The sequence below is a fragment of the Rutilus rutilus genome (genome assembly GCF_951802725.1).
Source record: "Rutilus rutilus genome assembly, chromosome: 23".
In the NCBI taxonomy this organism is placed as follows: Eukaryota; Metazoa; Chordata; class Actinopteri; order Cypriniformes; family Leuciscidae; genus Rutilus; species Rutilus rutilus.
Genome location: NC_140233.1, coordinates 16,577,869 through 16,594,818, shown reverse-complemented (window position 1 = coordinate 16,594,818; position 16,950 = coordinate 16,577,869). Strand labels below are relative to the sequence as shown.

The following is a 16,950-nucleotide window of genomic DNA, read 5'->3' as shown; positions in this document are numbered from 1 at the left end:
TAGTCTTTGAGTGGGAGCATGTTTTTTTTCCGGTAAATATTGATATAAGTTCCATCAATAACAGACAAGCTTGGACAAAAAAAAAAAAAAAAAATATCTTTACTGAATGTTTAGCATGTGTGCATAGCACAAAACCTTCTCTTCCCCTTTTTGTGACTCATTTTACCCATGACCAAATCAACAATGCACCACATATTGTTTCCAAAAACCAGTTTCTATGTAATGTCTTGGCCAAAAAATGGACAAAAGGTTTTTATCTCCAACAACAGAACCTCAAATCCCTTAACAGATGATGGTTGCTGCAAAAGAAGATGTAATTTAGCTTAAAATAATCAGGAGTTGCTGGTTTCCCAGGCTTGGTAATTTATTGACAGTTTTTGGCTGCCAAGCTGAATCACAATCTATGGAGCCTCAGTCTACACTGAGACATGTTGGTCAACCAACTTTGTCTTATTACACCATGCTGTTATGTCTAATTTCTGGGTAAATAGTTGAGAATATTCACCTCGGTTTTGGTGGGGAAAGAGCATTTGGTGTTCTTTTGAATGAATTATGATGCATTTGTGCTTCTTATACTGAACACTGAAGATTAGAAATGAGACTATGAACACTCAGATGACAAGATGAGTGCAGGACATAGTACTATCTTATGATGGATGTAAATATAGAGTAAAACTTGTCACTTCTGTACCTGTACTGTATATACACTTGTAGAGGAGATTGGGGCTACTTATCACACTATTTTTACTCCAGTGAAAATTCTCAAGGTGGTTTATTATTGAAAGTTACTGAACAGTTACAAAAAAATACTCTTATCTGAATGCATATTTAGGCTCAATCCCAATTCACCCCTTGCCCCTACCCCTTGGCCCTACCCCTCTGTTTTGCGCGTTCCCGTGAAGGGGTAGGGTTGTCTCGATTCTCTTTTGGTTGGAGGGGTAGGGGTAAGGGGAAGGGCCAGATAGCCCTTGAAACGAAGATTTTTCGGGACCACACTTCAAACGAAGGGGTATGAGAAATGTACCTGCATACACCGGCTACAGAGGCAACATGACGGCCAATAATCATTTTCTTTGTCACATTCAATCTTGTGTTCATAATTACTGGTCATGTTCTTCAAAGAAACGGTTGCAAAAAACCGCTAAAGTCCGTTAACAATATGACGCGCGTAAAAAGCAGTTTGAAGCGAAGTGGACGCGCGAATGAGGCGAATTCGCGTCCACCGCGCCGCGCTAAACGTCTCATTCGCGCCGCAAGACCTCCAGACGCGCTTTTTAACATTGAAATCACTCGCGCCAGACGCTCTATTCACGTTTGGTGTGAACGCGGCAGCATTAGGCGTCGAAGATATCGTCATCTCCGTTGTTTTCTGCGAACTTCAGAAGAAAAATGCAAAAAATAGCTGTAACTCACGCAAGACTACAGCTGATGACGGCATCTTGGAAGTTTGTGATAAACATTGGCGCATTTCCTGTGACGTAGGCGCTATATATAGCGACGACGTATAATGAAACGGTGTAGTAGTGGTGTCCCATTTCTTAGGGGAATATTTTCACCCCTACGCCTTGGCACTCTGTTTCAAGGGGCAAGGGTTAGGGGTAGGCGAAGGGTTAGGGGTAGGTGAAGGGGTATAAAATAGAATTGGGATTGGGCCATAGTGTGTGATACGTATGACGTATAACGGGGTTTTCAATTGGCCGAGTACTGATACTGATATTTGATTAGATTCCTATTAATTTGAGCATATTCACTGATAATTATTGAGCATATTTATTGATAATTAAATTATTCATTAAAAGATTTGACTCAAAAGAGTCATTTGTTCACGAATTGATCTACACTGGTTGTGCTTTGTTGTGCACTAAAAATAACTGGGTTTAAAAGAGTAATTACTTCATGACCCAAACTATGGTCAATGTGCCATATGGGAGTGTTTGAATAGGCTAGGCAATGGGCATCGTTCAAAAAAATCCCAATTTAATTAGATTTTAGTTAATTTGAACCTATTTCATAATTCTCTTGTAAGTAGTTACTCTCCTCATGTTTTCAAAAGTGAATGACCAAACATATCTTCACGATGCAGATGAAATATGTGGATAACATTGAATAAATGGCTTTTTGTCAGGTTAGAAACTATTATTAATCACTCAAACCCCTTTATCTAAACCTCTCTACTTAACCGTTGTCTCGCACATCCGCCATGTTTGTATTTTTTTACACTTTTTACTTGTGTTTGTAGTTCTAATCGAATCCTCATCCAACGCACAATGGGTTGTGGGCAATATTAGCCATTAGAGTGTGCATGGATCTGCACTTTGGATTCTAACCAGGAAAAGTAGACCTTCCGGGTGGGAATACTCATTTCAACATACAATGATTTGGGACACACTAATTCTAATTTCGAAAGCAATTTAGGATGGATAGTATGTGAATTGGGACGCAGCACATGTTTTTGATTCACTAAGAAGAACCAGTTCAAAAGAGTGACTTGTTCAATCAAACTACTCTCGCTATTTTGTGCTTTTGAATCACTAAAATGATTTGATTTACAAAAGGCCTTTGTTCGTGAATGTCTGATCAGATCGATCCTTTATTTTAAGTATCAGTTTTTGTGTAGTCTTAGCCTCAGATATCAAGCCCATAGACCGTTGGCTGAATGTCTGATGAATATGGCACACAAAACAGGAAACACTTCGGGAGTTTTGAAGTCGTCATCTGATTGGTTGTATTCTCCAGGATTTCCAGGAGACGTGTGTGTCACGTTCTTTAACGGTCCGCCTGGAAACAAAGTCAAACCCCCTCATGGAAGATAAAAGCCTTCGTGTTTATAACCGTGACAATGAGTGCTTATCTGGATCAATTAAATGCTGGATTTTCAATAGTATGTGAAGTTTGTGGCGCCATTGTTGCAGAAAATAAGCATGATGTTCTTGAATGAATTGCACGCCGGTCTGTTATTGTGGTGAAAAACTTTTGACTCAAAACCATATAGCTAGATATAGCTTCAGCTTCACCTACTCTAAATTTCATTTATTTCCTTTTTTTTTCAAGCTGCAGTCTGTAGTTTTACCTCTTTGTCGCCACCTCTGTTCAAAATCTGCAATTGCAGTTATTCGCGGAATTATCAACTTTACATGGGTGGTGCCTCGGCACGGTACAGCGTGGATGAATCCAATGTTTTGAGGAGAATGCGCGGCGGTCAGTCACCGCGCCGGTGTGGATGCTGGCATTCAGAATCACAGATTCTACTTTTTGGAAGTATGACCAACATAAGAATTTTCACCGGTTAATGTAATCTGAACAAGTAAGGGGGTTCTGACTAAGGGGGAAAAAGCATTGCATTAAATTGCGCTGATTAAATCTAACTATCGCTTATCATATCATGTCAAACCGTGCAAATTATACTTTGTTCTCAAATTGTTCATGTTAACAACATCAGCATTGCGTGACTACATTTAATGCCCTCCCGATATTTATCCTTGTTTTCGCATGGGCCCGGTTGCAGTCTCTTCTTGTCTGTAGCCACTCAGAAGTCTTTTGCATTTTACAACGGGTGAATCTCCAGTTGTTACTGGTGATTGTCGTTTGAACCTTTCTGGATTCGCCATCAAATTGATAAGTTTAATTATATCAAGTGCTGTGAGAAAAGGCTATAAATCTCCACCTCCAACATCCTCACACGCAACATAGCCTACTAGCCGAGACTCCTTCTTTATGTGTACAGATGTGACGTAATGACGCAAAGACATGCTCGAATTTCCTGCGGAAATCCATCAGTACCACTACCCTGGTAATCCAGAGTTCTCGCGAGAGCACAAGTTGAATTTGCTCTGCGAGTTACTCTGGTGTCGAGTAATGATGCTCATTAAATATGCCCCTCGATCTGAGCTGCACCAATCACATCGGGTTATCTGATAAAGGCGGGCCAGAGGCGAGCTAAACAGATGACGACAGCGCTGTGACGTCGAAGTCATTAGTAAACATTGCAAGATGGCCATGGATGAATACCAGTTGTTTGAAACGGCTTTGGCCGCTACAATGAACGAGTTAGACTTGGCTTTTTATCTAAAACAGGAACAGAAAACGCCGCTCGAATCGTTCCTTTGCAAGAAGGACGTTTTTGCTGTTTTGCTGACCGGATACGGCAAGAGTCTAATCTACCAGTTAGCTCCGCTGGTAGCTAAGCGTATGGGGTTTATTGTTGTGATTGGTCGTAGCGTTGTCCAGTTGCTTGCAGTAGATTTTCAAATGCATGCTTGGTGCCGCCCCTCGAGCTGGCCGATTTTCATTAGTCGACGCCAGACCATTAATCTTTTAGATTGAGGTCTGGATTTCCAGGCTACAGTACCACTGGAATTAAAACAAATAGTTCTGAACGCTGGCTGGTTATGTACTTGCTCAAACATTTATTTTGGATCATTTTTTACCCAAAAAAGTTACGGACTGCAGCTTTAACAGACAGTCTAAAGTACCATCTACACTGTGGTTTACAGAATCAGACACTTAATAATGAGACACAGACCCAAGAACATGATGACAGACAGACAGGAGAAATGAAGGGACAGGACCAGCAGTAGTTCTCCCAGGATACTGTCTCTCGGGTGGGGTGGGAGAGGCTGTGCTATCTGGGGCATCTCACAGTAGATGCCCGTCCAGCCCTGGTAACACTGACAGGTGAACTTTTGCTTCATGTCCAGGATATCGTGGTTGTTGAGGTGGCCGCTGACGTGGAAACGCGGCCCACGGATGCCTTGGTTGAGGCGGATGTTGAAGAAGCGAGGGTTGAGGTGCAGGTAAGCCCCAGAGTCCAGGCTCTTGCGGACGCATTTGCCGTTCTTCTTGCACAAGGCTTTGCTGCACAGTTTAGCGGCTGAGGTCACGTTGATCACATAGTGACCCAGAGGACCGTCAATGTATTTCTTGACTGTCATGCAGTTTCTCTGGCCAAGACAAACACATATTAAGATATTAGGGCATTTTTTTAAGTAATATTGGTCAATATCATTTATGTTATTTTGAAGTAACACTATTAAAAATCATTTTAGTTAATTAAAATAAGGCTGAAATAAAATATAAATATTAGATGGAAAAACTTGCTTTCATGAATAATTTAGTTAATTCGTTTTTATTTAAATATTTTCCATTTTCAGTTTAGTAATTTTTAAAAGTTTTACTGTAGTAATTGTTTTTTAATTTTTATTAGTTTCTATTTTTAAAAATGTTTATACAGGTTTAATTGATTTTGGTTTTAGTTTAGTATTAGCTGATTTGTGTATGTGTATATATATATTTGTGTGTGTGTATATATATATATATAATTTTTATACGATATAGATGATTTAAATGATGTTCGTTTGAACTTTATATTCATCAAAGAATCCTGAAAAAAAAAAAAAAAAATAGTACACTGTTTCTTGAGCAGCAAATCATCATATTAGAATGATTTCTGAAAGATCATGTGACACTGTAATGGAGTAATGATGCTGAAAATTCAGCTTTGCATCACAGGAATAAATTACATTTTAAAATATATTCTAATAGAAAACGATTCTTTGAAATTGTAAAAATATGAGCCTTGGTGAGCAGAATAATCTTCTTTTAAGAACAATTAAAAAGCTTACTGATCTAAAACTTTTGAACAGTACTAGTGTGTGTATATGACAAAGTATTTCTGTTAAATACTACCGATCACTGTACATGATACAACTCGTAAAAAAATGTCCCCCAAGTCAGTTAAAATGTTTAAGCTCATTCTCATGCAAGATAAATAAACAAAATTACCATTATGTCACACAACAGAAAAACACATTAACTGTTTGTTAACTCTTTCCACCAGCTTCAATGTATACTCTTCCTTGTGCTTTTTGTAAACAGGATATGGGACGCACCCACAAAATGAGCATGTGTCTTTCAGGAGCACATGTGTGATACTGTATAAATCACCAGATACAGAAGCTATGATGACACTAACATTGCTTTATTTTAGGTTTAGACAGAATTCATCTTCGTGGTGTCCCTTTAAGAGATAAACTGCGGACAGATTGTTCCCTAAGCTTCAAACATATTAAATATGTTAATGCCATCAGCTCAAGCTGATCCCCATGTGGTTCTGAATGCTGTTGGTTATGGATTCTAATATTAGCCGTTTCACCTAAAAATGCATCCAATCCAGTCAAGAAGATTTATTGTTGGATTCATTTTGTTAACGTGCTCTGTGTCTGATGTACACCACCGTTCAGTCAAACTTTAGAGCGATAGTGTGTATAATGCGTACCTGAGATCTTGCATATTCAGATGACCCCCACAGGACCACGCCAGCGGCCCCCAGTGCTGCACTCTCTCCTATAGTGTGGACCAGGTCACTCTGTTCAAGATAAATATTTATTTATGTTAATGCAATTCAAACCAGAAAAGCAACAGATCATATCATATCTTTTTTAGTAATAGGCCTGGAAAATAAATTTGTTACTATTGAATAACACAAACAACCCTATTACCATTGCTCATATAGGGTTTGTTACCCAGACATGAATGATACCTTAAATCATGTGGCTTACCGAGGAGAGGTGTGTAATCGCACATTTGATTTTTGCCTGGTGGTAAGTAAAACAATACAGTAGACCTGTACGTGTAATGTATGGTCTGGAGCCTGTATCACAATGAACATATGGAAGCTATCGGTTGTAACCTAAACTAGTCATAATAAGTACATTACCTTGATGTACCTCACTGTCTAGAAAGGCGGGTGGTCCCATCAAACTGAAAACACGCCTGCAGACCTACTGCAGAGTTTGATTTGGAACATTCCTCTCATAATGAGGTGACAGATGAGTGTTTAAGCATATCTCTGGCGTTTAAGGTGCCAGGGAGGAGGGTGATTTAGGGAGTGGGTCTGTCACTCAAGTATTTGACGAGTGATTAAAACAATGTGTGTTTGACAGGTCCCTTTAGACGGCTGGAAAATGCGTAAAGTATTCAGTGCGCAAACACAATTCAGTGCTGTAATATTATTAAAATCTTTAAAAATCTATATACTGAAGATGTAAAAAATCTAAAAACTAAATAGACAGACTCTAGAGTTTAAATGCCAGTTCACACCAAGAACTATAACGATAACTATAATAATAACAATAATAATAATTCGTTACATTTATATAGTGCTTTTCTAGGTACTCAAAGCGCTTTATATATGGAAGGGGGAATCTCCTCAACCAGCACCATTATATTAATATATTCACACCCACAGACAATAATGCTGTGTTTATTATTAGTGTTATCTGCCAGTTTAAATGCTCAAGCTTGAGTTGGATGGATTCTGATTGGCTGGCAACAAGTAATTTCAGAATGATATCATTCTTCTGTGATGTTATCGGTGTGGTTGTGGTGTGGACTTCACTATCGTCCTTGGTTTTGAATCGGCCTTTAGTCATTCGTAAGTTGATTTACCTAAAAACTAGGCTATAAACATTGTGGCTCCGTGGTGTTTTCAAAACATTGCTGTTTGGTTGAGAATCCTGACCAGCATAGCAACACTGGTTTACCCAATGGCGTGTGGGGGAGGCGGGGCTATCTGTTTAACCGACCAATGACAAATAAGGGGAGTGTTTAAAGAATCCTGTTTGAATTACTTCGCTATTCTGTTTGTTGACAGTAGTAGTGTAGATATTACAAACTTTATTTCTGACTCTTTCCCTGAAAGCATTTTTGAAAAAAGTTCCAAGCCAGCACCAGCATTTTTTTATTTATCATTTTCACTAAAGTTTCATGGCCCCCAGAATATTTTGTTGTATGAATATCTGAATATGCAGTGTACTGTATATAAAATTAAATAAAAGAACAGACCCTCTGCTTTAAAACAACAACAAAGAATATTTTTCTCTTTCAGAAGACGTGTAATAGCGCCCCTAAAATGTCCGTCTATGCTGGCGAAGTGTTGTCTCAGAAATTATGGAAAATTCCATAAATGGTGGGGAAAGAGTTCATATCTTTGTTTTATTTTACATCTTTTAAAAAAATAGCAATATTTATAGCCATAGAAATGGCCTTAAATTAGTTTTTCCAGCATAAGCATCACATTTCAGCATATGAGAGCACATTTTCTAACTGCTATGCCATGATTCGGACTTAATTATTAACTTTTTACCTAATATTCCACTCACCTCTGATAGGACAACAAATGTGTAGGCGTAGAAAGGTCTGGAGTAGACGAAAACAGGCAGCGTATAGTCATTCCTGGCAATCGAGGCGATCCGCATGGCCTCCTTGACACGGTAGTGCACAAATTTGACCGTGTTGGGCGAAGACTTGAGCTCATAGTCGAGATAGATGGAAGGATAGAGGGCCGTACTCTCCTTCCACAGCCACATCAGGTGGTCGTTGCGTACATGCTCTATATTAGGACACTCTCCTGTGTAACGCAACGGATGCTCCTTATAACCATAGTTGTAACAGTCAGGGAAGAGGTAATACCCCCAAAGACCATGCGGTCGTCGACTCTCGGCCAGCAAGAGCGTCGAGTTCATGAATACTTGTCCGGCCCTCTCAAAGAGTTCCTTTGCTTCATTCTCCACCTTACTTTGTGGCCAACCAGGATGCAGCTTCCTTATAAGTTCCTTGGATTTGTTTCGGTAGATGTCCTTCGAGCCCCAGTTGCGCACCCACTGCGGACGCCAGTTTTCCCAGTCGATGACACCAAGCCCGTGAAAGTCCTTGAAGGGAATGAGCTTGTCGATGTCAGCTCGAGCTTTGCTGAGGTGTTTGCTCAGGCTTTGGTTCTGAGGAAGGCCTCCATTGATGGGAATCTCAGAACTGGTGTAGTAAGGGTAGTAACCCAGGTGACTGTGGTAAAAGATTGTTACGTTGGGGCCGCTCAAAGTCTCGTTGTGGTTTGCAATGATGTCGAAGACACTAAGGTCCAAATCCACCTTGAAAAAGAAACAGACAAGATGTCATTCCCATCATTTGGACCACACAGAACATTTGCTAGATCACTGACACATGTTCAACCTTGAATCGAAGACGACAGGATTCGGTGGGTGCGTTCCACACCACCACAAACGGACGATGGTGTAACAAAGGCGTTCGGGCCTGCTTCAACTGATCGGCCCAAGCAACCAGCGACCCACACACTGCCATCGCCACAAGGCCAATCAGCGCCATCCCCAAATACCCTCATAGATCAATCAACACACTTGCCACAACCTGAAGAGAAATAAAATATGAAAAATCACATCTATGTTGAAAAAATTATTACATCATAAGGGTAATTTGGCAAGGATAATCAAAGACATGTTTGAGTGACAGGACAAGCGAGGGTCAGCGAGCAGCGGTGCTCTATATTCCACTGCACAATGATTCTCTGTACTGCATCCAATTAACTCAAGTAATTCATGCATACAGGACTTGATTGTGTAACCGTAATCTAGCAGCAGTGTTTATTTAAGAATTTATGCTGTATATTATTATAGTATTTATTAATATAATTAGAATAGGCTTTTATTTTGTTTTTGTTTTAATTTGTTTTATATTGCTGTCATTTGTATATATATATATATATATATATATATATATGGCTTAAAGTTTGCCTAAAGGGACATGGTGATGTGGAAAAAAATATTTCAATGCTTTTGCGTTTTCTCACAAAACTTTTGGATTCCCCCGAGAAACTTTGCATTCCCTGAAAAACTTTGCGTTATCTCACAAAACTTTTGCGTTCCTCCGAAAAACTTTGCGTTCTCTCAAAACTTTGCGTTCCTCCGAAAAACTTTGCGTTCTCTCGCAAAACTTTGCGTTCCCTCTCGCAAAACTTTTGCGTTCCCTGAAAAACTTTTCGTTATCTTGCAAAACTTTTGCGTTCCTCCGAAAAACTTTGCGTTCTCTCGCAAAACTTTGGCGTTCCCTGAAAAACTTTGCGTTCTTTCGCAAAACTTTTGCGTTCCCTGAAAAACTTTGCATTCTCTCGCAAAACTTTTGCGTTCCCTGAAAAACTTTGCGTTCTCTAGCAAAACTTTTGCGTTCCCTGAAAAACTTTGCATTCTCTCGCAAAACTTTTGCGTTCCCTGAAAAACTTTGCATTCTCTCGCAAAACTTTTGCGTTCCCTGAAAAACTTTGCATTCTCTCGCAAAACTTTTGCGTTCCCTGAAAAACTTTGCATTCTCTCGCAAAACTTTTGCGTTCCCTGAAAAACTTTGCGTTCTCTAGCAAAACTTTTGCGTTCCCTGAAAAACATTGCGTTACCATGCAAAACTTTTGCGTTCCTCCGAAAAACTTTGCATTCTCTCGCAAAACTTTGCGTTCTCTCGCAAAACTTTTGCGTTCCCCGAAAAACTTTGCGTTGCCCCGATAAACATTTCACGAGTTCACATGTTAATGAAATCTGATATAAAATGTATAATGCGTATTTGGCTTGCTGTCCGGGGGGAGGGCTCCGAGCTAGGAATTCGGGCCGACCCCAGAGAACTCCCCCCTATGAATGTATAGATCGTAGGTATCTATGAGTAGACCCAGCCGAATGTGAGGTGATGGGGTGGTGGCGGGATGCTGAGAAATTTGTCATGAGACAGGAGGTAAGGGAAGGCTTTATTTATACTGGCTTCTTCTTGTGCTGATTGGATGATTACCTGAACATACTCCTCCCGAACTTTGTTACATAAAACTTCATTTTGCGTTCCCTCCCAAACTTTTGTGCTCACCCAAGAAACTTTGCGTTCCCTTCTAAAGTTTTGAGTTCATCTCCCACATTATGTTGCCGATATTGCCCATTTTGGCAGGTATTTCTTAACATTTTCTTTTACACTCTTTTACACCTCATTCATATTTATGGCCATTCTTCCATGCAAAATTATGATATATTGGGACACTTTTAGACAGTCATCTCAAATGCAGAAAGTTGCGTTTTTAATATGCTTTAAGACAAATGATGTGCAAATTTATAAGTTAACACCAATATTATTATTATTATTATTTGTATTTTCCCCTAAAATGGCAAACAGTCTCAAAACTGCCCATTATATACTGTCACAAACATGTAACCAATCCCTTCAATGTGCAGGGCTTTTCTCCACTGACTTTCTATGATGTTCAAAGTGTTTCTAAGGATGCCTATTTTTTTTTTATAAATCAGCTGTCTGACTCTAAGATGGCGAACATGAACATGGTTTGTGTAACATCAGCATTGCATTATTAGCTGTTTGATGATAGCAGTCAAGCCAAAGGCTAATCATAAAAATGACAGTTATGTTTACGACGTTGTAGAGAACGATACATAAAATGCATTGCCATTCCGATACATCGATTTCTGAATCAGTTTCTGGTTCAAACATATATAGCTGAATTAAACCAAAATTTCCACTTGCTATTGTGTAGCGTTTGCTGCAGTTGACCAAGTGGATCAGGCAGTCTGAGCTATTTTAAGACATGAAGAAATTATTTTTACTGGATTTTTTTTTTTTTTTTTGTCATTTTGATTATAAAGATGAGTTTTTAAGGTATACAATTATTGACTGCAGGGGGATTTTAAATAGTATATTATAAGTATTGATAATTATAATTAAAAGTTTTTGTATATGGTTGTACATTTAATAGTTGTATCACTTAACTGTTAACATTTGTGCATGAAAATTGCTGTAAAGATTTTACTCAGAGGAGTAGTTTTACCCAACCACAAAACACCTGATGACAATAGAATTACAGGGCTTCTATAGACTCTTAAATAGACCCTTGAATATTTGCAATCTATTTTGCTGTTTTGGGTTGGATACCATGTTAAGTTAAATGTCGTAAAGTTTTCATAGCAATATTTCGATAATTTACTGGATTTCTGGAATGCTTCATTTTTATCTTGCTTTTCCTCCTCTCTCGATTTGAAAATGACATGTGCATTACATTAAAATTCCTTTGCTAATCTCTGTCAAATTCCTCTCATGGTTACAAGTGTGATTGTGTACCCAAAGGGGCCCTTGTTAATGAAATCAGCCCTGAACATGCCTGTTCTGCCTGTTTATTTTTCAAATAATTCTCTTGAATTAAGGCTGACACGTTTTGTTCATAGAGAAAATTAGGACAAAGAAAACAATTATGTCAATTCACCATCTGAAGGGCTTTTCTCTTCAGATATTTTTAATGGATAGCATCTCCTTCTCGTGGGTTTGTGGTGTCTGTCAGATAAAATAAAAGTGATGATGTAGTTTACGGGACATGGGCAAGATCTGCATTTCCTCTTCCAGTGAGATGGCAGTGAAACTTGTCGACCTAACCCAAGAGCAACAGTGTGGTGAAGTCACCAAGTCTTTTCATAAACCACAACCATCTACAGTGCCCAACCACAAAAAAGACCCCCCAAAAAACCCGTCTGAGACATACTGGCACTGGCTTTTTCCTCAGACAGACAGTGCTCGAGGGACATGAGAACCAACTGCTTTTTTATTTCTCTCTTTACAAAATGGACTGATTGAATCCAGATGACTAAGGAGCTACACATCATGTTTTGCACTGAACTTTTTTTTTTATTCACTTAAATCTGGAAATAAAGTTTATAGGGTTCTGAAAAATGTAAACCAATAATGTTTAAGATTTATCCTTTATACAAGATTTTTTTTATCCATTATGCTTTTGCTATTTATTATGCCATTATGCTATTTATCCTTTTATCCATGTTCTAAAACCTATAGAAGATTTTTTTTGAAAAAACACTGAAATTGCTAATTATATTTCACAACTGTGACTTTATTTTTCACAATTGCAATCTTATACCTCCTAACTGTGACTTTTTATATGAATGTTTATTTGAATTTCTCATAATTGTGGCTATATCTCAAAATTGTACTTATCTCGTTATGACTACATCGCTCAATGGTTATTTTATTTCTCCAAATTGCAATTGTCTTTATGTCTCCTAATGTAGCTTTATATCTCAATTCTTAATGTGTTTCATAATTGTGGCTTTGTATCTCAAAATGTGACTTATCTCATAATGATTATATCTCTCTATCGCTACTATTTCTCACAATTGCAGTCTTATAACTGCAAACTATCTTTATCTCTCACAATGTAGCTTCATGTCTTAAATTCACAATGTGAGAGAGTCATAATTATGAAAACCAAATTCAGAATTTTATCTTTAAATTTGACTTATCTCATAATGACTTAATCTCTCAATTGCTGCTTTATTTCTCCCAGTTGCAATTTTATACCTCAAAACTATCACTTTGTCTCGCAATGTAGCTTAATATCTCACAATTCCGACTTTCACATAATTGACTTTTTAATCACACTATTTGAGCTTATATCTCAAAATTGTACTTATCTCATAATGACAAGTCTCAATCACACGTTCTCACATTTGCAATCTTATACCTCCAAAGTGTGACTTTATATCTCGCAATGTAGCCTCATGTCTTAAATTCACGATGTGAGATTTAGTCATAATTATGAAAAACAAATTCAGAATTTTATCTTAAAATTCGTCTTATCTCATAATGACTACATCTCTCAATCGCTACTCTGTCTCGCAATTGCAATCTTATACCTCCAAACTGTGATATTATACCTCCAAACTTTATACCTCGCAATGTAGCTTCGTGTCTCAAAATTCTGAGATGTCTCATAATTGGTTTTCTAAAAACAATTTTATCTAAAATTTGACTTAACTCAAGTGACTACATCTCAAAATCACTATTTTATTTCTCCTAATTGTGACTTTATATCTCTTGTGGCTTTATATGTGGCACAAAGTGTATTTCTTTCTTCTCACAACAGCCTATTTTACTCTGATGCAGACACAGGCTTCCATAGTAACCCTCTTCAATATGAACATGGCTTGCAAAAACTCTTCTCTCTTATACTCTACGATCAAACCAAAACATTAACTTCATATTGTAACCAGCATGCAGCTGGAAAAAATACAGTGGTCAGCTGTAATCAGAAGGGCTCGTGTTGCATACCTCCAAAACTTGTGTTCCCAAACTTGAAAAGTAATCTGGAAAAATGGAGACAGAGCAAAAAATAAATGTAAAACCAGGCCTGTGCAAAGCCTTTAAGCATGGAAACATCATGCTGCATCTGATAATTGGGAAAAGATTGTCATTTTCATAGAGATTCGCCAAGATTATTCTCGTAAAGTTTGCGACCAAACAGTCTTGACAGTAACAAACCCTAGCATTCCTCTAAACACAAGCTTTTGCATGAAATTCAATGATGAAAAGTCATAGTGCTCAACAAAACATTTCACATTGGCCCATGTGGCCTATGATTTTGATATTTACAGCCTGTTTAAACAGAAGTGTGTGGTAATGCGCTAATACATACAATTTGCATATGGCGCATGGCTGATGTGGGATACGTTACATGGGGGTAAGAACGTACAGCTGCCTCGCTTTGCCTCAGCAAGGAAAAAGAAATGAGTCAGTATGAGTCTTTTGCCTGCTGGAGTCCGTATGTGGAAAAAATGTGTTTATAACTGCTGTTGGTCCCGTATACCTTACGGAAAAGGGCTTGAAGGTCGGGACCAACATTAACACCCACAAAGACACCAAAAAGAAAATTGTAAAAATCGGCGAGGAAAGCAGAGTATAGTTAACAATAGGTCACATTTTATAAGGAACATCCCTAGTCTGGTATTAATAATAACAAAATAATGCAAAATACAGTTTTATTGAGGAAAAAAGGTACATCAAGACTCTTTTTGTAATGTGTTTGTGTCTTTGTGTTGTAAATATGTTCCCATGGCTCATGTCTGAATGACCCGCAGTGTCCCACAGATATTCACAGCACTTTATGTACTTGGTCCTGACATACTACATGCCAGCGGGTGTTTGTTTATGTGCTGTCGCTGTACAGTCGGATGGTTCCCATGAAGCAGGTTGTCCTCACAACAATGAATGCACTGGTGTTGCTGAGGGAAGCTGCTATTGAAAGCCTCCAGAGTCCAGTCCTAATTAGGAGGAACTTGCTCTAGTCTACACACACACTTTACCACCAGAACGCTCTTTTCACTTGCCTTGAACATGTATTTCTGCTCCGTAACACACGGCAGGTCAATTCCTTTCGCAGTGATTCATTTGTTGATATATATACGTAACATCCTATATGTACATTGTATGTGCATATAGTACAGTGTTGGATAAGTTACTCTAAGAAAGAACATCTTCAACAGAGTAATTAGATTACTGTACTAATTACTCTCTCTAAAAAAGTATTGTATTACTTTCTAAATCCCATATCATACCTCGACCAGTTAAACAATACAAGGATAGACATGAAATTTTCCTCTTTTAATTTTTTTTTTTTTTCAAAGATAAAATTCCATAAATTATTCTTGAACTGAATTTAAACTATTTAAAGGGAGATTGTATTAAAAACATACATTTTAGCATTAGACGTTACATTTTGATGTTAAATCCATTATTGTTTTATAAAGAATTGTTCTTTAGTTTATAAAGTGTTTACATCAGAAGTAACTGTAAATACATTACAGGAAATCAAGAGTAATCCCTTACATTACTTTTTTCTAGGAAAAAGGAATAAAATTACAGTAATTAATTACTTAGTTAATTACTTGCTTTATACCCAACATTTGCATATACCCAATATGTATATCAATCAAAATGAGAGATTTAAAAAAAAAAAAATTGTATACTCGTATCCACAGTTTTGCCGTCATCTATAAGGCTCACTTCAAGTTAAACTTTAAAAACAATTCAATTTAATACCACTGTTGAATGAAATCTTTACCAAATCTCAAAATGCATATCCATTTTTACTGTAATTTATAATGCTGTGATGCCTGAATTCAATAAATGCATAAAATGATTTATTTAATTCATTTAGAGTGATTTTAGGGTTTTACAATTTATTTATTGGTTTATTTGATAGGGACCATGCATATTCATGAACATTGTTGTATAAAAATACGCCATGTAAATATGCCAGAATTAGTAAAAATAACTACTTTTCATCTGAATTAATAATAATTATCTGCCATTTTGAATATGGTCAGTTGGAGATAATCAGCTGGCATCCCCATGACTTTGGTGCAAAGGTTCTGAAAGTTTCAGCTTATATAAAACTTGTCTTGATATCCGCTTCATTTTCTGTTATGTGGCTTTGAATACTAAGGATTGTTCACCCAAAAATGAAAAATCTGTCAAAATGTACTCACCCTCACGTTGTTCTAACCTGTATGAATTTATTTCTTCTACTGAACACAAAAGAAGATATTTTGAAGAATATGGGTAACCAAACAGTACGTGAGCCCCATTGACTCGACAAAAAAACTATGGAAGTCAATGGGGCCCATCAACAGAAATTCAGGTTTGGAACAACTTGAGGGTGAGTAAATGATAACAGAGTTTTTATTTGTGGGTGAACTATCCCTTTAAGCTTTGAAAACTTCATTGAAGACACGATAAAGACAGATTGCAGTTTTTGATTCGGATAAATACTTTGCACTAACCTCTCGAGCCTGTTTTTAAAGACAAGACTTCCTCAGTTCCTGCACCGCTCAGCACATCCGGTGTAATTATCTCGTCTTTGTACTGAATATCCAGCTGAGGCGCTTTGTTTTGTTGTGCTGTATGTGCTCAGAGATATGACAGTTTATCAGGATTTGCTGTGCGGTTTGTTGTGTCAGTGAATGGCACCAGCATTGACGCTCTCTTGCTTTGTTAATTGATTTGGCTCCTCCTCATCAAGCTCCCAAATGAAATCAACAGCAATTAGTGATGGCCAACATGCCAAAGCAGTCCGTGTCGATCCAGGACTGCTGATTTGTTGCCTGATTACAATAAAATGCCTTTGCTTTTGTTGCTTTGAAACTTGAAGGCCTGGTAAAATAGGTCAGTGTCAATAAAAGATGAGGAGGGTTTTGAAACGTGTCAAGTTGTTAGATGTTGCTTTCATGTAGTTTTGAAAAACATTTTTCAAGAAACATTTCAACCAAGCAACTCTAAAAT

The 16,950-nt window shown here is 37.8% G+C and overlaps 1 protein-coding gene across 2 annotated transcripts; it reads right to left on the bottom strand.

Moving 5' to 3' along the window:
- Nucleotides 1–2,564: 2,564 nt before the first annotated feature.
- On the bottom strand, nt 2,565–16,633 carry hyal6 (hyaluronoglucosaminidase 6). Of its 2 annotated transcripts, XM_084397145.1 has the most exons (6): nt 16,452–16,633; nt 13,942–13,976; nt 9,007–9,201; nt 8,160–8,924; nt 6,275–6,364; nt 2,571–4,940 (listed from the first exon to the last, which is right to left on the bottom strand). In XM_084397145.1, the coding sequence occupies exons 3-6, from the start codon at nt 9,157–9,159 to the stop codon at nt 4,488–4,490; spliced, it is 1,461 nt and encodes a 486-aa protein (XP_084253271.1). In that variant the 5' UTR covers nt 9,160–9,201; nt 13,942–13,976; nt 16,452–16,633; the 3' UTR covers nt 2,571–4,487. The 2 variants fall into 2 exon arrangements, with proteins under 2 accessions (XP_084253270.1, XP_084253271.1); XM_084397144.1 differs by lacking the exon at nt 13,942–13,976 and having other exon boundaries at nt 2,565–4,940; nt 16,452–16,629.
- Between the last annotated feature and the right edge of the window lie 317 nt (nt 16,634–16,950).